The sequence below is a fragment of the Camarhynchus parvulus genome, chromosome 3 (assembly GCF_901933205.1).
Source record: "Camarhynchus parvulus chromosome 3, STF_HiC, whole genome shotgun sequence".
NCBI lineage: Eukaryota > Metazoa > Chordata > Aves > Passeriformes > Thraupidae > Camarhynchus > Camarhynchus parvulus.
The window spans coordinates 85,568,898-85,592,030 of NC_044573.1; the positions used below are offsets into that span (position 1 = coordinate 85,568,898).

General features: G+C 41.2%; 1 protein-coding gene across 1 annotated transcript in view; it reads right to left on the bottom strand.

Annotated features, from left to right (window-relative positions):
• Window positions 1-22,698, bottom strand: part of CSMD1 (CUB and Sushi multiple domains 1) — a 1,057,303-nt gene extending 1,034,605 nt beyond the window's left edge. The window contains exon 1 of the mRNA XM_030946379.1: window positions 22,384-22,698. Within this exon, the coding sequence (XP_030802239.1) occupies window positions 22,384-22,450 (67 nt within the window). The 5' untranslated portion in view covers window positions 22,451-22,698. The remainder of the gene's footprint in view (window positions 1-22,383) is intronic.
• Between the last annotated feature and the right edge of the window lie 435 nt (window positions 22,699-23,133).

Consider the following 23,133-nt stretch of genomic DNA (forward strand, 5'->3'; position numbering starts at 1 on the left):
ATGAGTTACAAAAGCTTAAGGACCTTGCTAGGTAAAGTGAAGTAGTAAAGATACTGTGGTTTTACAACTTTTTCAGTTGCTTAGTTCTTTCAAAATAGTAACTGGGAGAAGCCAGGAAAGCTGTCCCATAAGCAGATCTCCTCACTTGAAATCTGATTTTACATTTGTGCTGTCTTGCCACAGAAAACAATTTATCAACTTTCTTTTTTAATTAAATATGGTTGGTGAGCATGACCTGAAAGTCATTTGTCTGTTTTTATATAAATATCTAAGGCAGATCTCTAAACCTGGGTGTTTTGAGCAGCAAATGTTTAATAAGCTGCCTTACACAGGTGATATTCTCAAGACATTTATAAAGGAAAAAAAATGTTTTGTTTGACTTCAATGTTAACAGAATAAATACATAGAGAAAGAGATGGTAAACAGAAAAGATTATGCCTCTTCTTGACTCAGCTATAACACCCTGCATCAAGTAAATGTACTCATTTTCTTCTTTTCAAGAAACAGCTTTTGCTGTCAGTGTTCCATATAAACTGTTCTGCAAGACGTTAACCTGGTTTTCTTTTTGGTTCAGAAAAGGACTACTCATTATCTAATCAGAACATTTAAAATGCACTTTTTTATGCTTGAGAAAGATCATTTCAAAAACTCCAGTTGTATCTATAGCAAAGTCAAAAGCAAAGCTGACTATTTAGAAATCAGGTTCTTGTCTTTCACAGCAGTCACACCTGCAGGCACCCTTGGACTCTGCATGTCAGAGCAGGGAGGGAGGAAAGGAGCCTCCCTGGCTGCTGGTGCCCCACTGGCCTCTCTGCCTGCCAGCCCTGCAGCCCTTCCCACTGGGCTCAGGGTGTTGTGTGGCCATGGCAGGCAGCGCTGCCTCTGCCCACTCCCCGGGCTCTGGAGGAACTGCCCCACACCCCTGAATCGGCAGGGTAACACCCTCTTTGCTGAAAACAAGGTGAGGCCTTAAACGGAACAAGTCCCCAGTTCTGTATCTTGAAACAATTTCTGCCTCAACGTTGCAGCACTGAAACTATGTGAGGCTTGAGCTTTTTCCAATTACTTCCATATATCAAGTGTAAAAAGTCTTTATGGATGCTTTACAGTCCCAAACTTTCCATGGAATCCTACCAGATGAGTAGGATATTGTTATTTTCTCCCTAATCAACTGCATCCGTTTTGAACTGTTTTCATCTAAGTGAAACAAGCCCTAAAAGAGACCTATGTCCCCTGACCCTACCTGTGTTATGTTTAGGATTGACATGAGATGAGACAGACACAGAAAATGTCCTTGACCCAAGTTTCTGGGAGTTCCTTGCCTTCAGACAGCATCTTTCCCTATGGACAGTGAATTCCTTAATAGTGGCTTACAGCAGCTATGGTAGGTGAGTCAGTTCAGAACTATTACTGAGCTAAGGCCATAAATACCTTCCTTGACTCACGTTCTCATTGGAAAATTCACACTGAATAAAACTTGCTTAGACCAGAAGATCAGTAGCCTTTTACCTGAGCCTAAACTATATAAAGAATAAGATAATGGTTTGGGAGTAGAACTACAGGTAGCACCAGACGGGACCTTATGTGCTATCAGAGCAAAGAATGGCCAGCCTTGGCCTGAGCTTCCAAGCAATTTGATGTACAGGCATAGTCACTAAAAGTGCATTGTATGGAGATGCTAATGTTGCCTGTCTCTATTTTGGCTAGTAAGAAGATGTAGGCACTTTCTGCTCTGTTCCCTCTGTCCTTAGAGATGGCGGTACTGAAGCAATGAGCGTGCTGGATCTCTAAGTGCATTGCACTGAACGGTGTGAAAAACAGGTAAGAATCTCTGCATTATCAACACTTAAAATTCAAATGCTAATTGCTTGTCTTATAGTTTAGGAAGACATGAGGATAACTAGAAAGGTGTGGTAGTAGTAGATCTAGTAGTAAAGAAGGATCTCCTTTGCACAGGCTGAGTGAAATACTTCTAGAGGAGAAAGGGATAAAGGATATTGTATCTACAGTCTATTGTATCTATTGTGTCTACAAACACTCTGCCTATTGCCTGTTTATGATTTTATCCCAAGATGCCTAGGTTTTCCCCTAACAAGAAATAAAGGTCACAGACTTGTAGTTTCAGGTTTTGTGACCAGATGTTTGGAAGTAAGGCATCAGGGCTCCTAGTGCTGTAGTAGCAAAGTCTCTTTTGGATACAGCCCTAGCTGTAAGAGGGAATGTATGTATGAAAGAAAATATTAAATATATGAACTTAAGAGCTCTGAGTCATATAGCAAAGAAACTTTCTGTAACTAGGAGGAAACACTGATCTTCTGAGAACAATTTTATTTCCTACAAGACCTCAGAGCATAAGAAAATCATAATGAATGAAGAATATTTTAATAAAAAAATAACCATTTCAGTCAAATTTTAATTTATCTCTTCATTTTTCTCACATAAAACCAAATGTCTACTGGACTTATTTGCGTACATATTATTTAATTATTTTCCCTCAAAAATGAATATTTACTTTTTGCTCTGAAACTCAGATAGCTAGGAAGGAATATAAAGATTCCTTAAGAATTTAATCTAATCTTTATTAGATTTAAGTAGGGCTCTGTGAAATCAGTGACTAAGGTTAAGACCTGCATAAAAGGACAATAAGAATTTTCTATTTTTAAGCTTATATATATGTATAAAAAAGGTAATCACCTAGGTTTTCTACCTCATGTTAAGCAAAAACATTATACCTATAAAGGAATAATGTAGCTCATTATGTAAAATATTGACTTGGGACTCAAAATATGAACCCTAGATCAAAATTTAGACACATACATTCTTTGGATAAATTGCTGTGTTCGTTGTGTCTTTTTTCCCCCTTGCCTGTATATTTAACCTTTTTTATTATAAGCTCCTTGGCACAGAAAGGTTCTCTCTCCCATTAGTATTAGCCTAAGAGAATAGTACCTTAATTTTGACAAGAATGCCTGAGTCCTATTAGAATGAAAACATCATATATTTTCCTGGTTTACAGTAAAAAAACCCTGAGGTTCTGTAACATTCTTCACAAGTACTGGAATCTTACATCCTTTGTTTCCCTACAGTGAATCCCAACACAAAGATGTTTTCTGTGTTCTAAAATATCTTTGCATATTGATATTTTAAAATGCTGCTTTCCTCTGGTCTGATGACTTCAGTTTTTATCTTTAATAATTCCCAATTTGTTTTCTTTTTTAGTATATTGGATGACTGTTTTATTTAGTGAACATTTGATGCTACAATTTTGTATTTCTATATTAATTATTCTGCATTTTCCCAGCAAAATTCTGGGTTTTTTTGCCAAATAAGAGCATACAACATCTTTTGAACATGAGCATATTGCTCTGCACTTCTTGCTATGCTTTTAGATTGTAGCATAAGCTACAAATTCTACCCCCCCTCGCCACTTACATTCAGACATACATAATCATGAATAACAGAAGGCCCCACACTGAATCCTCAGAAACTATGTCCAGATTTTCCTTTTGTGGCCTAGTTAGGCTAGTTTTCCATCTCACAGTTTCTTTACTTTCATGAATATTTCTCTTAGCCATTAATCTCAGATGTGGTGCCTTGTCAATGCTTACAAGTAGATTACATCCATTGAATTTCCCTTATCTACAGTGGCAGTAAAATCTTCAAAGAACTCCATCAGGTTAGTTAAGCATGACCTCCCCTGACTGAATCTAGGCTGGTTATCCTTAATCAAACTGATTTTCAAGCTGTTCTTTCACACTTCCGTATGGTAGTTTAATTTTCCCCACAACCCTTGTTAAATTCACTGATGTACAGTTTCTTGGACTGTCTTTAATTTTTTTTCTAAGATTTTCTTCTTTTTTTTCGATCTGAAAAAAACTATTCCTAGATAGATCTAGCTTAAATTGTCTCAGCAAATAGACTTCTGTCCCTCTGGGCTCCTACTAGTTGTTTAAAAACTGATTTTCAAAACTGGTTTTGTTGAAAAAGATCCCAAATATCATAAAATCATGCCTTTTTTTGTTGTGGTGTGTTTTTTAATTTTTTTGGTGCCCTTTTGTATGTTTCACTGCATGTAGTAGAATAGAACAAACTCTTGTTGTCAATACAGAGTGGTAAAATTAAAAATATTTTGGTCACATTAGATTCACGGTGGTGGGGAAGAACTTTCCAGGGTGTCCTACTCCTTAGCACAGCAAATAACTATCAAAAGCTTTTCTAAATGCATTCTTTTGTTTACAGGGAGCCAAAATGCAATCCTGAGGGAAATGGACTCCAGTCTCGATAACATGACTCCTTGTGTCTTCAGGTAAAAATCCATGTAATATTGCAATTGATAAGTGAGGGAATACACTGCCATCACATCACTCCAGGATTTCAGAAATCCCTGGTGAAAGTTCAAGGTCATGGGCTTGAGCTGCTAAACTTCAATGTGTTAGGGTGAAGTATTCCAGACATGGCATCTTGCTGTGTGGTAGGAACCTGCTGGGACTGCTGCACTTATAAACAAAGGAAAAGTTTTTTGCATTATTAGAAAAATGGACAAATCTTGGAGAATAGTGAATAGTAAATGTGGTACTACCTCCACAAAAGGATGAAATCACTCAGTTCTGTCTCTCTCTCTGAGACACATGTGCACACATGTATTTATACTACATTCATTGCCAAGGTAACTGGGCACTGTAAGACTAATGCATGTTAATTTCAAAGGGCAGCATTATATCTAGACCTAAATTTTATCTCTCACATATCAATGATGATTCCAGCAGAGATGTAGCAGATATAAATTAAGTGGCATTGCAGACTTTTACTAGGAAAAGAAAATTGCCTAGGTTTTAAATAAATATGAACCATGGGACGAATTTATCAATGATCATGATAGTAGCTTACCTCTCTTTATAAGACTGTAGATTTATGTGATGGGCATAACATGGTGGTTGTTAAGTCCCTAGTGATAAAAGCTATTGATTATTTCCAGAAATGAGCTAAAAATAGGTTTTGCAGCACTTATCTTTTAGGTGCTTACTGGCAAATGAAACTCAAAGCAGTACTCCAAGTTGACTACTTGCAATTCTACTTTTCATAGAATAATGGAATATTCACCAAGGAAGACAGAAACCCATCCAGAAGCATGACTCTGATGTGGTGATTAATGCCCTTCATGTCAGAGGGGACCAGCAGGTGTCCAGTTCCCATTCCAGCAGCTTTTTTAATGTTTAATATTGATTTCCTTTAAGCAAGATTTGGAACCCAAATCTTCTACCACTAAAGAAAACTTTAACTGGAAACCTTCATGGCCCCAACAAAGGAGAGCCTATGGCAGTCACAGTATATGCTATGAAAGGAAAAAAAAAAGAGGATGAGACAGGCTTTAATTTTCTAAGGAAAGAGGCAGATGAATGTAGACTTTTCAACAAGGTAGCTAAGCACTCCAACTGTTATATTACTCTCTCTACTGTGGGAAAGTAAGAGGTCACAACTTCTACCCCAGAAATATCTTAGGTAGGGCCAAAGTTGGCAGATGCACTTAAAGACAGCCAAGCTGTTTTATTGCTATGGAAGATCATCTATAGTGAAGATTACAATGACTGTTCAATAACAGTCCTATACAAACTGACACAGTAGGCAACCATTCTGAGTATGCCAAAAATGTAATTTTAGGCTCAAAGAATATTTTCTAGTGAAAAATAGCCTGTGTAAATTTGTCCGGTTTTGGGGTTAAAGCAGCTGCTGAGTGGTAGTTCCATAAAATCCAAGTACTAGATGGAAATATCTTCAAAATAAAGGGAAAACCTCATGCCTAAATTCTCCTGTGTATTTATCTACCACAGAGCGTCCACAACCTCCATGAAACAAATTAAGAACTCAAGAATTCAGCACATCTCAGATCCAGTTCTTGAATTTATACATTCCATTATATTGTATTAGAATAATTACCAGGTTTTTATTTTCTTAAAATTTTTGTAGTACATGTAGTACATGTACTACACTGTGCACACTAATCTGTGTTCTTGCCCCTTCTCAAAATATATGCAATAGTTTTGTTTGCACAGGAGAAAAGTAATTAATGCCTTCCTTTCTTGAATAGACTGTCAGAAATATTCAGAAATTTCTGGAAATGAAACAGAGGCTTTCACAATGACGGAGAAAGAACAGTTATGGAAGACTTGCTAACATTGAAGACAGTCTTTTTTCTTCTATCTCACGCTCTCTTGTTCCCAGTGGTCAGCTGTGCTCTTGCTGAGTATTTATTTTGCATCACTTTGTTTTGTTTTTATGATGTTAGGCTTTTCCACTGACAATCCTGAGAGGAAGAGGTAGAATAAAAGGGAAAGTCAGAATCTGTACATCCTCTAGAGCCATCTTAAATGCATGTAGGAAGGCTGCTGTCTTAGGCAACAAGAGAAACAATACTTTTTCAGACAGTAACAGATATTTTAACATGAAACTGCAAGAGGAAACCTATGGATTTGAGCTCACAGAATATCTTGCATGTTTTAACTGTTGAGCTAAGTATCTATCTAGGGAAAGAATTGTCACTGTTTTTTGTGGGATTTTTTCCATAATTTGATTTAGATCTGGGTCTTGAGAGGGGGTAAATTGATTGATTTATAAGGCTGAAGTGGTTTCAGCATTTGCAGTATAATGGACCTCTTCTTAAATCTTTTCTACCGGAAATTCTTGCAGCGTTTCCGTAATCTTCATAGAAACCCAATCCTTCACCAGATGCCATCATTCAACTTTGCCACACCAGTTTTCCCACACCAGTTTTCACCATGATTTTTCCTTATTGTGCCAGGAAAGAGGACACTGTCAAGATATGACCTGTGATAAGTGAAACACTGGATCACTTCGGGGCAAATAGCATACATGGAAGATGAAGCTACTATTTAGGGTACCTTGATGAAGCTACTATTTAGGGTGCCTTATACTATCATTGAGGTACTAAACACACTGCATGAAGGTCAACATCAGGGGGGAGGTGCTTAGATCACTAAGCACCTGGTTTGATGTATTCATTTCCCACCAAGACCTAAGTTTCCAAGCATTTTCTCTGTCGTCCCTCCAGAAATTTCTCATAGGGCAAAATGTTGAACATCGCTGTTATCCAGATGGTCACCAGGTAAAGTCTTTACTATTTATTGGAAAGAAAACAATAAAGTATTATTATGAGAATAAAAAAACAGGTAATAGGATCGGGGGATAAAGGGAGGGGTCTGTTTGTAATGAAATACAGACCATTATTCTTTTAAGTGCATCAGCAGCACTGACTACAATATCGTAATCATTAAAAATTATGAGAAATGCACTTGGGAATCATGCATTAATATTGATTGAAGGTAGCTACTCTAAATATCCATATGGATATTTTGCATTTACATGGGAAAAGTATGCAATTTACAGATTCACATAAATCCTGCCTATCTATCAGATGCAAAGCTCTGTGCTGGGTGAAGTATTTCTGAAGAGCTGGAAGTACTCAGTTAAATGAACAGGTAGAAACTTCAAAACAAGCAAAATACAGTGGTTTTCCACACAGCAGGAATTAAATTGTGAAACAGATTGTCAGAAAATAGTGTGGTAGTCTGAATCATGAATAGGGTCAAGAACAGATTCATGAAGGTTAAATTTGTTGATGGATGTTGAACATAGATGCAACCTCTGGCTAAGAGTTCTCTAAACTGGCCAGAGGCTGCTAAAATACAAGCCTGTCTATATCTTGCTTCCTGCATTTTTTTTCCTATGCATTTGCTAATGGCCATTGTCAGAGAGAAGTTATTTTGGTCTGATTTGATGTGACACTTTTTACATTTTTAAATACGTGAAGACAGAAACTTAGCCAAATTCATAGGATGCACACAAAATCTGGGCACATTTTATTTCCCTGACTTAATTCTTCAGGTCTTAAGAGTGCCCTGTGCCCATCTTCAGCCTTTGTACTGGTTGCCCCCAGTGCAGGAGTCACCACAGACTAGACCCTGGGCATCTTTTTCCTTGAGAATGTTAAACAACCAAGTTGAGGAATAAGAAGATATCTTATACTCCATCAGCAAAAGAGGAAATAATAGAGTGACTGGAACAAGAAAGATAAGCCCTTCAAAAGGAAAGTTTTAAAGAAACAGTAAGGGAAGAAGAAATAGTGTTTAATTATGCAAAACTGATAGTTCCAGCCCTGCCAGTCCTACAAGATAAAAACCATGGTTTTCAGCATGTCAGCATAAAGCCTGTATCAGCCTGGCAGCTGAACCACCATGCCCATGACAGCATCAGTCTTTATTTGAGACCACACCAGACCTTCACAGCAGTGGCACCAGAACTTCCACTGAGGACTATTGCCAGCAGATGCTTCAAGTTTTGAGACATACTAAAAGTTCTACTTAGTAGGACTACATCAGTGTTCATGTGTTACTGGTGGCAAAAAGGGAAGTTGATTATGCACTGCTCCCCAGTATAATAAATGCCAGAAATGGAAAACAGAAAAAAAACCTGAATAATGATTGATGGTTACAAGGGAACTAGTCTGAGCTATGCCATCTGTAAAATACAGGGCAGCATGAAGCTCCTGTGGCCTAAGTTTCAGAAGATAAGGAGTTTTGTTTAATACTTATCATACAAGAAATAACATTTCCCAGACTTGAGTTTTCTGTCACAATGTTGTCCACATTGTCCATTTCATCTTTCTATGTCCATATAATCCTTTGCATCATAGGTCCCTATACTCTGAGATATTCAATAAAGCAAATTAATAAATCACTGCCTAATATACTTCAAGAATAAATGTAATCATAGACAAAATATCATGGAAAAAAATTAGTGGAAGAGGGCAAATGACAAAAGCAGGTATTGATTTAAAAAAGTAGAATAGTCCTAACTGATAATCCCATTAAATGCTGTCATATTTTTTCACATGTAGCGTTTTTTTTTAGTATCTTCTTCAGTGGCACTATTGAGGAATATCTCAATGAAATATAAGAATGATTTACATTGTCTCTCTATGCTGAATGCTCATCTTTCACCTGACACAGTCTGTCACCACGACTCATTTTTTTACATTGGGCAGTGCATTACCCTTCTAGAATCAAAGAGCAGGTTTTTTTTAAATTGAGTTTTTGCCCTCAGAGGACCTGATTCTTGTGCACATTTTGGACAACACCTAAGACAATGGCAGCATAACTGAGTGGATCTGAGCTGCAAACTGCTCTTGAGACAGTGCGAAAATGCTTCTGATTTACCTGTACGTGCAAGTACCAGTGTTATGTGACTGCACCAGGTTGGCCCTAGCTGGAAGGGAATTCCCCCCAAAGCTGCTCTATCACTCCCATCCTCATTTGGACACTGGGTAGAAAATGTAATGAAAGGTTCGTGAATCGAGATAAGGACACGCAGAGCTCACTCTCCAGTTACTGTTGTAGGCAAAACAGACTCCATTCAGGGAAATGAGCTTAATTTATTAACAATCAAATCAAAGCAGGATAATGAGAAATAAACCCAACTCCTAAAATACCTTCTTCCAACCCTTCCCTTCTCTTAGGGCACAAATTCACCCTGATATTTTCTTTACATCCTCCCCCTAATGATGCAGGTGGACAGGGAACGGGGATAACAGTCAGTTCATCAGAGATTAGTCTTTGCTGTTCCTTCCACCTCAGGAGGAAGACTCACACTCTTCCCCTGCTCCACCATGTGATTCATCCCACAGGCAACAGTCCTCCATAACCTCCTCCAATATGAGTCCTTCCCATGAGCTGCACTTCTTCACAAACTGCTCCAGCATGGGTCCCTTTCACAGGGTGCAGTCCTTAAGGAACAGGCTGCTCCAGCGTGAGTCCTCTATGGGATCAAAAGTCCTGCCAGCAAATCTGCTCCAGTGTGGGCTACTCTTTCCTTGGGTCCACAGATCCTTTCAGAAGCCTGCTCCAGTGTGGGCTTCCAACAGGGTCACAGTCTGCTTCAGTCATCTACCCACTCCTCCCTGCTCCCTCATGTACCTCCATGGGCTGCTGGGGCACGGATGCTTCACCATGGTCTACACCACATAGTGCAGGGAAATCTCTGGCACCTGGAGCGCTTCCTACCCTTCCCTCTTCAGTGATTTGGGTACCTGCAGTTGTTCCTCTCCCACATTCTCACTGCTCTCTCACAGTTGTAGTTGCCATTGCACAGGTTATTTCTCTCTTCTTAACAGTGTCCTCTCAGAGGCTCTACCACTGTTGCCTGTGGACTCAGCTTTGGCCAGCAGTGGATCCCTCTTGGAACCAACTAGCATTGGCTCTATTGGGAGAAGCTTCTCGAAACTTCTCACAGAAGCCACCCCTGTAGCATCCCAACTACCAAAACCTGGCCACACAAAACCAATACAGTGACAAAGCCCATTCAAAATATTTATACAAACATATCCATTCTGCAAGTATGCTCTGCTGAGTGATGCACAATATCAAAAGTTTAGTACATATTCCACAGTGGTAAAACTGGGTAGATACTTTTCTTCTACCAGAGCCTGCCCATCACTTACAAGCAGCCTGATTTTAGAAAGAAAAATGGACCCACAAGGAACAGTACTTAGTTACCATCAGAGGAGGATAAATGTAAAAATGATGAATACTCATAGAGGAAATAGAAGTGGAGGTGGAACTGATTGGTTTTAGTTCTAGCCATGGACTCCAGTCTCCATTATGTAGTATAGACAGTAATGTTTGAGGAGTCAGCTTCATGCCAAATTCTGATTTTAGTTTGCTTTGTAATCACAAATGTTTTGTTCCAGGCTACATCAGATCCAGGTTGGTTGTTCATTTGTTTAGGGGTTTTTTGTTTGGTTATTTTTTTCTATAGTGCTTGTTGATTTAATTCATAGAATTACTTAAGTCCAGCAGCTTTAGAGAAAAATTTCAACTTCCCCTGAGGAATTCTTCTTCCTAAAACAATAACACAACACTGATACATTTGGAAACTTTGCTTAATTCAGATACTACCTAGGAGATAACAGTAGTAAATGCTTAATGTGATTTTCTATTCATTCCCTTTACAGCACTCTATTGTGTTCAGTTTCTGAAGATTCTTGAGTGTAATAGTTAAGTACAGCACAAATTTCTTTATGTTCAAAAGTGCTGAGATCTGCAGTTTTCTCTTATGGCAGTGGTAACTGCAGGTATTTGGCACAACAATCTAGGGTCTTGACTGCAAACAGTACCTTCTGCCCTCTTCCCAGCATCCTTAAACTTAGCGCTAAAACTTGAGCTCAGACACGTTTTATTGATCAGTATGCCCATGTTCTATTATTCAATAAATGGATCTTCTCTTCCATCAAATATTTTTGAAAAATAAAGTTACTTTTCCTTCTGAATGCCTAGTATCTTATGTATCATAAGTACTCCATCCACACTCCATCCCTTTGTTTCTTTACCAAATATTCAATAACTATAATTTTTCCTGACTCTGTGAATAAACTGAGATGCATTACCAGTAAAGTGGACTTACAAATTCAGTAAGGAATTAATACAGAAATAAAAATCTCTATAAAAGAGAAATCTTGAGAATCCATCCTATAGTGCTTATTCAGTCAGCTCCCATGCTGAAGGCAAGAGGATAGAAAGGCTTGAGAAAAACAACCATGCTTGTAGATGTTGAAATTGCTGTGGTTCAAACTAGCATGAAAATAAAATAGTGTAAAGGAGATGCATGAGGTGAACTGACAGAAGACTCCAGCTCAGTCACCTTATTCCATGTATGGAAAGGATATATTTGCATTTACCATTTCTAACAAAAGGAACTCAGATTTATGGACAGAACAAGAATAAGCACTTATAAAAATCAATTAGGCGTCTCTGTTTAAAGAGAGCAAGTAATTTGAGTATATATGACAAAAAAGGAAAACAGAATTCACTTTGACAAAACAACTTCTCAATTTTCCTTCTAATGTGATATGACTCATCTCAAATCTATTGCAAAGTGGTAAACAAACTACACCAACACAGTGACCATCATCTGCCAGGAACATTTCAAAAAGAAAACCATTACTGAGCTACTTTTCTTGTCTTCTATACAGAGAAATGTATTTTCCCAGCAGAAACAGCATTTCACATTATCTTCTTTCCATTTACCATGTTTTCATCAGTGCTAACAGCAACCTAAGAAAAACCTCATTAAGCCAGTAATTTATTTCTTAGGAATTAATTTAAATTAAATTAGTTTGGACTAGTTTTAGTTCTTTTTCAAAACAGTCTATTTCAATTAAAACAAATAACAAGAGGGAAGTTCAGTTTGATTACTAATAATATTGTACAGGGCACTTATCTGGGATAGCAATTTAAATATGCAGACAATAGCCTTTTGATTTTATTTCTCATTCATGGAACTAATGTTATAATTGTAACTATTAAAAAAAAAAGTTTAGTCCATCTTTGTTCTCTAATCCTTCTGTAATCTAATTACCTCAAAATACCCAGAAGATAAAATACTGTCCTGAGGATCAAAATGACAGCTATAAGCTGGGTTCTCCACTATTCATTATCCATTCTTATTTTAATGATAACTATTTATTATTATCATATAGTTAATAAACAAAATCTAAGTCACTTGATAATGCATTTGAAGTTAGCTTCACTGCTGATATAAATTATCAGAGATCCACAAAGAGAGTTACACGATTTTATATTTTTTGCAATAGTTCTTGTTTGTAGATATTGCAATCTTTTGAGTCAGGCCCCTTACTGTGTTAAATGATACTAAATTTAAAAAGAGAGCAACTTCAATTTCCAAAATATCCCCTGATTCATTGCTTTAAAGAAATTACTTTGAAGCTTCTCAGGAGTTGACAAGAAAAATCTAAATTGTCATGGCAACATGGGTTGGAGAAATCCTTCTTTGCTGTTTGCATAGATCATCTCCATGCTATCAGCCTGTTTACTAAATGTTGCTAAAGAAAGCAATTAAAGGTTAATCTTTCCTCAGAAACAAATAAATTATATAAGCAGTGAAAGCCAGTGGAGTGAAATACATTTCAGATAGGTCAAAAAAATTTGAGGCGTATTTATCTTTAAGCAAACGACACCAAGTTGCAGGGCAGAGTACATGATGGAGGGAAGTGACAACATCCAATCAGGACAGGCTTGAGAGGTGGGCCTGTGCAAACCTCATAAAAATTAATTTGTAAGGACCTGCACAGGCGTTGAGGCAATCCCAAGCAGAAACACAGGCTGCAAAGATAATTGATTGAGAGCAGCCCTGAGGAGAAGGACTTGGAGGTGTTGGTGGATGAGAAGTTCAAATGACGCCGCAATGTGCACTTGCAGCCCAGAAAGCCAAATATATCCTGAGCTGCATTGAAAGAAATGGGACGAGCAGGTGGAGGGAGGTGCTTCTGCCCCTCTACTCCCTCTCAAGAGACCCCACCTGGAGCCCTGTGTCCAGCTCTGAGCCCCTGACACAGTAATACACCTGCTGGAGCAAGTCCAGAGAAGGCCATGATCATGGTCAGAGGGCTGGAGGACCTCTCCTACAGAGACAGGCTGGGAGAACTGAGGCTGTTCAGGGTGAAGAAGAAAGCTCTCCAGGAAGACCTTAGAGCACCTTCCAGTACCTAAAGAGGGCCTACAGGCAAGTCAGTGAGGGGCTTTCCACAGGAGCATGTAGTGACAGGACAAGGGGAAAGGCTTCAAACTGAAGGACAGTAGGTTTACCTTAGACATTATGATGAAATTATTGACTGTGAGGGTAGTCAGGCACTGCAACAGGTTGCCCAGAGAAGCTGTGGATATTCCATCCCTGAAAGTGTTCAAAGCCAGGTTGGATGGGGTTTTAAATAACATGGTCTAGTAGAAGGTGTCCCTGCCCATGACAGGGGAGTTAGAATGAGGTTATCTTTAAGGTTCTTTCCAACCCAAATCATTCTATGAGTCCAAACAGCATTTCTCTGGCCAATTTCATAACAAAGAGTCTGAATTTTCTTTAATGTTATTAGATTTTTTTCTAGCATCCTCGTTTCAATGAAAGTTGTCTGTGTGATAAATGGCTATAACAAGGGCAAGATAAAAAGCCTTTTAAGGTTAATGAGACTTTTTAAATTCTGTGGGCTCCCCAACCTTTAGATCAGGTCCTAACTAGTTAAAATCTGATATAAAGCAACCCAAACTACTTAACTGATGACCAGAGTCTATGTCTAATTTACCTACTTCTGCATAGCAGAATGCTTTTTTTTTCCCCTACAACTACTTTCAAGTTAACTACATTATGTACCAGGAAAAAAAAAAGGAAGATTTCTGTATTTTCATTTATGTTAATTAAATTTCACAATAGATTTCACAGGAAAGCTAAACAGAAATAATTGAGTACAGCTAATGATCAAAATGCTACTCCCGCTGCCACTGTTGACTTCGTAAGATCTATTAACACTACATTCTTCAGTGTAAGAGCCACTGCAAACAATGGGTCCAAATGTGTGCTGAGGATATTTACATGCTAAGATAAAGAAAATCAATTTAATTTCTCGAGAGAAATATCTACAAATGCAGAGGGTCACTTGTGATATTAGCAGCTGTTTGATTGAACTGAGGTTCTGAAAGTAAATGATAAGATGTTTCCCCCTCCCCCTCAAAAAAATGCTTGGTATGACACAATCTATGTATTATAAGAAACATCAGCAGGATACCAATAGAGAATCTGACTGCTGAGGCAAAGCTAAAATAGTGCACTTAGTCACTTGAATGTAGTCAGCTTCTGCATTGATATCCCACAAACATTAGTGAGAACAGTGTGATTTGTCATGACCATTTGTTTCACAGCCAGAAACATGCAAAATTAATCTAAAAATAAGTTAAATTTCGTTTTTTTTATTTTATCGAAGTGGCTTTTTCAGACATTTCACTGTGGTGTAAACATCATTCTTTCTTTCCTTTTTTTCTTGCCCTCACAGTCACCTGCATTTTTTTTCTAGGTTCAGGGCAAGGCAGGTTCTGTAAGTTGATATGTATTCCTGCAATATCTAGCCCCTTGCTTCCTAACATCAGCTGCTCCTTGACAAAGTGCCCTCCCTGCTCCGTGCAGCTCCCCCTGTGCTGTACAGCAGCAGTACCCACAGCGCTCGGGCTGTGGGTCCCGAGTTCCGTGGGGAGCGTTGGATGCTCCATGATTGAGGCTGAGACCCAAGGCACTCTGACAAGGCAAGCTCAAGCACAGTGCCCAAAGCCAACCGTGTATTCTGGATACACTCTGCAAAGCAAGGCAAGCTAACCCATCCACTTCAGCAGCCAGCACTGCGAGCACAGTGAGGACACTTTAAATCCAAGCTACAGCTGGGCCAGTATTTTCAAAAGAAAACAACCTCATTGTGGTCCCTGATGTGTTTAGGCCCACCTTTGAACCCAACTTTCAAGTACAGGGCAAGGCTGGCTGCACTTTTGTTCCCAGTGCACTGTAAATTGCTTGTGTTTCAGCACCAGTGTAAGTAAATAAAAGTTTGAATGTCTGTGTTCTTTTGGAGTTTATGTGTGAACACAATATGTCAAGTAATGCAGGTCAAAGGAAGTAAACAATGACTTATGCAATATTCTATCATGGCTATATTTGATCTGCAACTCATAGGATGGGTGAGAGAAAAAAATATCCCTAAACACAGATTTACTCTGTGACAAATGTCAAAGGTTTGCTGCAGACATCAAAATTATAAGAACATTTCAATAAACACCCTCAAACATAGGATTAGAAATTAATTTCTAGCAAAAAAAAAAAAAACAAAAAAACAAAACAGAAAAAGAGAAAGAAAAAGAGAAAGAAAAGGAGAAAGAAAAAAAGAAAAAGAAAAAGAAAAAGAAAAAGAAAAAGAAAAGAAAAAAAAAAAAAAAGGAAAAGAAAAAGAAAAAGAAAAAGAAAAGAAGCAAGGAAAACTATCAGACAAGAAAGAAGAAATAAAAAAATAAGAACTTTTATGTTTGGCAAAACTGCATTAAAAAAACCAAAACATTGCCTTGCAATTGAACACAAGGCACAAAGCAAGTACTGCAAAATGTAATTTTTAAATGCTGACCATATTTCATGCAAATTTGCAAACAAACACTGCAGAAAAAGTTTAACTCATTGTCATTTATTCAGGTCTGTCTCAGCTGCAGTGCTGCAAATGTTTCTTTTGGAAAGCCACTGTACAACAAAGACATGAATACAGAACATGATTCTGTACTTCAGTATCCATAGGATACTGGAAGACAGATATAAAACATCCAGAGACTAAAATGATACTAGGTTTCTCTGTGTACTGTTCTTAATGCTTTTAAAGGAAAAAAAGGAGAAAAAAATGAAGGTAGAGGTCAGATGCTCAGAGATACCAGAGATACTGTTTAAAAGCAAATTGCTTTTACATATAAAAATATATTAATATTATAAAGGTTTGTTGCTGTGATTCACCTAGTTTTCCTTTTTTTAAGCCATTCATGGGTGCAAGCATTGTCAGAAGCTCTCCACAAGAGCTCAAATTAAACAAGGTCTGATTCCACCCTTCAGCTGCAATATCTACTTTGTCTGGATTATTTGAAGTAGCAATCTGTTCACAAGTAGTCAATTGAGCTATTTCAGAAATCAATACAAATTTCAGTTTCCAATGCAGCAGAATTGGGGCCTCAGAACTGCCTGAAGTTGTCTTTTACTGGACAGGGATGAGACAAGAAATTTACTTGAAAGAAGTCAAATCACTATTTGACTATGGATGAATGTATCATTAAAATTCATAATTAAATAATTAAAAAGCTGTAAGAAACTGTGATTAATTTTTATTATGGAAATTAAAGCATTATTATAATTGCTAGAATTTGTGATTTTTTGTGGGGTTTTTTTTGTTTGGTTTTTTTTTTGCTAAAAGCAGATCATTGATGATATTCTGACTAATCAAGAGTTCTGGTTAATCATCAGCAATGTAAGAGTGATTAAATCTTGCTTTGTCCTTTAAATGAAACTGCCCTCCAGGTAAAAATGGCAAGAAACTACCATCACTTTCTTTTCTTTTTTTTTTTCCATATGAGAAAGAAATGCAGAAAAAGTTCTTGTCTCTGAGAAAGTGAGAGTTGTTATTAAAAATAAGATGCATTACTCTTGAAAGACTGCACACATGCCTGCATTTACTATTCAGTTACTAAATGCAGACAACAGATATATGTTGCCTTTGGGTGTTAATATAGCACTAACAATAATCCAAGTTATTTATATAAGTAGCTATTCCTCTGAGAAATGCTTCTAACAAATACAGTGTAGATTTTCTTAAATGCAATGGAAATGTCATATAGTGGAGTGAAGTCTTTCATCCAGCCAGAACAAAGATGTGTCAGGACAAAGAAATATCTCACAGCTCTCCTCAGGCATTAATGCCGTTTTTCCCCTTTTTCAAAAGTTTGTGGTTGATAAAAAATGGTTTAAGGGCGATTAGAGCTGACGTAGAAAAGTAAAACTTCTAAGTAAAAGAAAGTGATTCATACACATTAGGAGAATTTCCATATGATTCTTATTCTTTGCTCACTGCAAAAATTGGAAGAACATCCAATTTATCTCAGTCTAATGTGGCTAATTTTGCAGCCATATGGAGAACTAGAGACCAGATTTTTATTCTGTGACCCTGACTTGAATCCAGTTGTACACTGGAGTTTAATTAGAGGCCAGGTCTCACACTTATGCTACTGCTTGAGTGGATTGCACAGTTAAAGCAGCAACTCCCCTTCCCACAGTGCCTCCCCTGCCGGCTGCAGGCAGCCCGGCACCGCGCTGCAGTGGTGCTCGCCCTGAAAGCTGTTTGCCAGCAGAATAGTGTCACCATGGCCAAAGAGAAACACCAGGGTTCAATATGGATTTGAGCAAGATGAAATTACATTTTATCTTTAAATCCACTGGAGGTTTTACACTGTGACACTATCAAGCAGTCACTTCTCCAAGGAAAGGTTATAAGAAGGAGTTTAATGTGATGGTGTACGGATGACATCTTGAAAAAGTTGAAAACAGTGGTCCCTGCGGCTTTTCAGCCTTTCTATAAAGCATGGTAAATCTTGAATGCATAACTGAAAATATTTACAGTTTCAGATTTTCTTAATTTGTTCAGAGAAAAGTTGTTATTAGTGAAAATGCTGTGGAGGCATAAGTGGCATAGATGACTTTTTTAAAACTTGCTGATATCAATGCATATGTAACACTAATACCACACCATGAGTAAAAATAAGATTAAGTGTTTATATAGAAAAAGCAGTCTGCAGGGGGAAAAATGACAACTGCCCTTCCCAAATAAAAAAAAAAACAACAGTCTGATCAAAATCATACATGCCTGTATAAAGGAACATGACAGTGAGAGTCAGCAAAATAGACAGACTTGCAGTATAGACAATTTGCAGAATGGTTATCTATACAAATCAGAGATGGTGCTGAAGTGGCCTCACAGATTTCAATACACCCTGAAGTTCCATTTGTGCTTATGTCTTCATGTGCCTGTAAACCATCTTCAGCTCCTCACACCAGTATCCTGTTACACACACACACACACACCAGAGAAACTGAAAAATCTTTACTGGTTGACAGTGGTAATTCAACCTCAACTATGGGTTCAAGAGTCTAAAATGAGTGTTTGGGGAATCTTTGTGGCATTGATATGCTCTCCACTACATTACATTCAAGCAGACCAAGTTTCCTATTCCTATACATAGTTTAGGACATCATATACATATCTCAATGCAAAAAATGGTACAGATACAGATTTTACCAAAAAGTAAATGCATTTTTACTTTACAATATTACATGGTCAGAGCTGGATATTCTCTACTATGCCTTTCTATGGTAAATTCCTCACTGAGCTGGGGGATGGAGAATGCATCTATCAAACACTTGGTTTTACAGCTGGGTGTTCAATACCTTGCACTGATGTTCTTTTAAAATTCCCTTTTTTCAGCTCATTTTCCTCAGAATTGCTTTAGTCTTCTCTGGAAGAGAATGAAGCCTCTCTAGAGAGACCAGTCTCACAGTTTGAAAAACACTATTTTGGAGGAAAAAAAAAAGACTTTAAAAGAGACAAACACTCTCAGTCCAACAGGAGTAGGCCTTGAACAGAGTGGTAACTTTGTGTGATGTAGTTATAGCAATTATTATACAAAGTGATAGCAGCAAACAGAAGGTACAGAAAATGTTTTGAGATTTGTTTTTTTTAAAACAAAATCCTGCACTGTAGATGTGAGAGTCCTTTTACTGTCTGTATCTAATTTAAGAACAGAAATGTTTTCCCTTTGTTATTTCCATTAATCTGAATGATACCTCTGTGCACAAGCCTGCTTATGTACATTTAGTTTGAGGCAATTAGGTGGCAATGAAGGTGCTGTATTTGGTTATCTAAACACATCCAGGAAATTACCTTGAAAACATGTACTGGAACAACTCTAGGTATTAAGCAGTATGTATTCCTACTGAATATGTTCTATGGAATATAGGTTGTCCACAGACCTTATGTCACAGCAGAAATGTCTTTTATTTTTTTCTTGAATTTTAGTCTGAATTAAGTCTACATCTATTATTTGTTCCATATGAATTTTTACAGAAATTATATTGATGTGTTTTTTCTTTCAAGAAGATCAATAGGGTTCTTTATGTTTGCTTTTGTTACAATACAACATATCAGAATTAGCAAATGGCTCTATAAACAAGCCCATCTTAACATGCATAGCTGAACACCCTGCCGTCTGTCTTGTTGAAGCATAATTGCTATGATAGGGTAGCTTCTGGGAAAGCGGTTCCTTTAAATGACTCCATACTAATTTCCCTTGATGCTTAAAGCACAATGAGCAGGGAAGGATTCCCCAAATGTTTTCCAAAACACTCAGGTCCATCAATCAGATTAAATCAGTCCAAAGAAATGTGTAGAACTGCACCTCAAGTCTACCACAGTGAACGATGACGAATGTTCATTTTCATCCTTCCTTGTTCCTTAAAAAAGTTACAGAAAATTCCACAGCAACAAAGGGTTTCCATTTCATTTCATAACGAGGAACACTGTGGAAAGCAACCCACCTGTCATTTTACTGAAAGATTTGGGAACGCCTGTGGCAACACCTCCAGAAATTCAGCACTTGTTTCTTTTTTTTCTAATAAAATCCCCAAATCAAGCAAAATCTGGGTGATTTCCTTTTACAGTGGCCAAATTTTTTGATTGCAAGGGGCTGGTAAAAGAGAGTTCTGAGAATCTAATAATTAAAATTATTTCGTGTGCTCCTGAAACCCTGGCTCTTTATGTTACTAAGGAAGGAGTTTTTTCACTCTCTGAAGCATTAACGTAATTTCAGCCTCAGGATTACATTTGACTAAATATAGATACCTGTGCTCAATTGCCTGGGAAGGTAAACGGGAACGAATTATGTCAACTGTCCCCGATGGCTCCCCTTCAACCTGTTGTTTGACTTCAATATTAAGTCAGTCTTTAGCCTTTAAGTGGGTGTGTTGCTGCTTCACATTAAGCAGGTATAATTACATTCTGCAGAGCACCATCAGAGGCAGTGCCCAAACGTTCCTGGCAAAGCCTTTGTATGTAAGCAAAACACGTCGGATCGTCGCTGAATAACCATGATCCAGCCTCCAGCTTTTCGTATGTGCTGTCAGCCATGAAAAGAAAACACTTAAATGTCAAACGACATAACGGGCTACAGTGTATTTAACAAATGAGTCGCGGGTGTCGGCCCGCCCCGGGAGCGGCGTGGCCGTGGCAGCAGCTGCCCCTCGTCCCGCAGTCCGGGCCCCGAGCGCGGCTGTCGGGGCGGCCCCGCCGGGACCGGAGCTCCCTCCCCGCCCGGCCGGGCCGGGCCGGGCCGTGCCCGGGGCAGCGCCGGGGAGCCGGGCACGTGCGCGGGCGGGACCGGGGGCAGGAGGCACCGGGGCTTGGGGGTGGGCAGGCTGGAACTTTGGGTAGGGCGGCCACGCCGAGAAGCCCCCGCCCCCCCCGGGCTGTGTGTGCTGCCGGGCACAGCCCCATCCCCAGGAGCAGCGGACTCACAGCCCAGGAGAGCCGTGCGCCTTTCTCGCCCCGCTCCCTTCCCGCAGAGGCAGCCGGGTGGCGTTGCCCGGTGGACCGCGGCAGCGGCAGGATCCGGGCAGAGTAGGGATGCTACCGGGCTGGTGTGGAGCCGCAGCCGCTCCTCCGGACCGGGCAAGACTCCTGCCCGGTTCCCGGCGGCCCGGGCTGGCCTTCTACCGCCTCTTCCTGCAGATCACGGCCGGAGGCTATGGGAGGGAAGGCACCCTGCCGTGCCACCAAGGCGGGCGAGGGAACCCGGCCGTGGGCACCCGCAGGACGGGGAAGGCTCCAACCTCGCCCGCCAACCCGGGGGCCGCGGTAGCCCTGCTCCCCCCCTATTCAGCCGCCCCCGCACCGAAAAGAGCAGCGAGAAAAATAAAATGGTGGGAACGATGTAAAGCGCCTTGGAAGGGTTAAGGGAGACTCAGACGGTACAAACCGCAAGGGGAACCGTCATCCCGGAGGCAGGCAGACCAACCGGGAGCGAGGTGGGAGATGACAGAGGCTGTATCGGGGACAGGTGCTCAGCTGCGAGCTGCCTCACTCCCTCCCTCTCTCTCTCACACATAGATTCGCATCTCTCCCAGCATGAAAAAGCGCAGGGCTAATGAGAGGCGAAGTGAATAATGGGGAAGTTGTTGTCTCCAACGATGAGGCAAGTAATGGGGCTGAGGCCAGCACTGAAGTTGTGTAACCAAATTCTCCCCCGTCACCCCCTCGTTTCTCCACCCTCCCCCATTGATTTTAAGGAGAAACCCAGCTGAGGTGGGGAGACTCTCTGCACCGCACACCCAGCAGAGAGGAGTCCTCTTCCCTCGGGCACGGGCAGGCAGCTGGCGGAGGTGTCCCCGGCGCCGCATCCCCGCCTCCGCGCAACTTGCGGGGAGCGGAGCCGGCTGAAAGCAGGCGGAGGCGGCTCTCCGCGACCACCCCCTCCGCGCTCCCCCTCGAGCACGGCAAAAGCCGGGGAGGCGGGAGGAGGGGAGATCCAAACTTGCCAGCCCGGGGATTGTCCCTCACACGGCAGCGGGTGCCGTTCGTGCGTGCGCGGAGAGCGAAGTGTTCCCAAACTCCGGCGCTGCCCAGGCGGCTGGATGCGCACGGCTCCGCTCGCGGCGTCGCAGCGGCTGCTGCCCAACTCCAGGAGGCTGGTTTCTCCCGGGGGAAGTGACCGGCCGGGAGCAGAGCCCTAGGGGAACACCGGCGGGAGGTGGGAGGCAGGGAGAAGGGAGACCGGGTTCGAGGAGCCTGCTGTTTGCCGGCGCAGAAACGAAGGGAGGGAGAGAGCTCAACCGAGCGGCAGAGATTTAGCTGAGGGGTTGTGAGTGCCGTAACCACAGTCTACACGAATGCAATGCAAGAAACCCGAATCTTACCCTGAGCTGCAGTGAGGAGCCCCGCGCAGAGAACCAGCAGAGACTTGAATTTCCTCCACGCAGTCATGTCTGCAGTTATTCCACACACACACACACTCTCACACAAAACCCCCGGTGGCTCTTCTCGGCTGCGACCGTGTCCTCCGAGCGGCAGCGGGGCTAAGGACAGCGCCAAATAACCACCACAGGGCGAGGAGAGGCGGAGAGGAGCGGTCCGGGTCCCGAGCGCCGCGCAGCGCCCGGCGCCTCCTGCAGGACTGCGCGGGCGGCTCGCTCCGCTCTGCTCACAGACAGCATCAGTCCCGCGCCGCGGCGGGGCTGCGCCGCTCAGCGCCCGCGGAGCCCCGGCGCTGCCGGCCCGCCGCCCGCCCAGGGGAGGGAGGGCACCCGGGGAGGGAGGGGAGGCACGCCCGGGGCCGCGGGCGGCGAGGCATGCACGGCCGCCGGCGGGGAGAGCCGGGCAGCGGCGGCGTCGGCAGGAGAGGGATGCGGAGAGTGCGAGGAAGAGGACGAGGAGAGGGAGGAGGAGGAGGAGGAGGAGGAGAAGGAGAGAAGAGGGAGGGAGGGATCGCGGCGAGAGTAGCGCAGGCAGCGCAGCGGAGCGGCTGCCAGCCACAGGAGAAGCCGCCGCCGCCGCCGCCACCGGACTCAACCATCACTTCCCAGGGAGAGGGGAAGGGGCCGGCGCTGTGCAGCCGGAGCTCGCCCAGCCCGCAGCCTCTCCGCGCCGCCGGACGGCCCCGCGCGGCC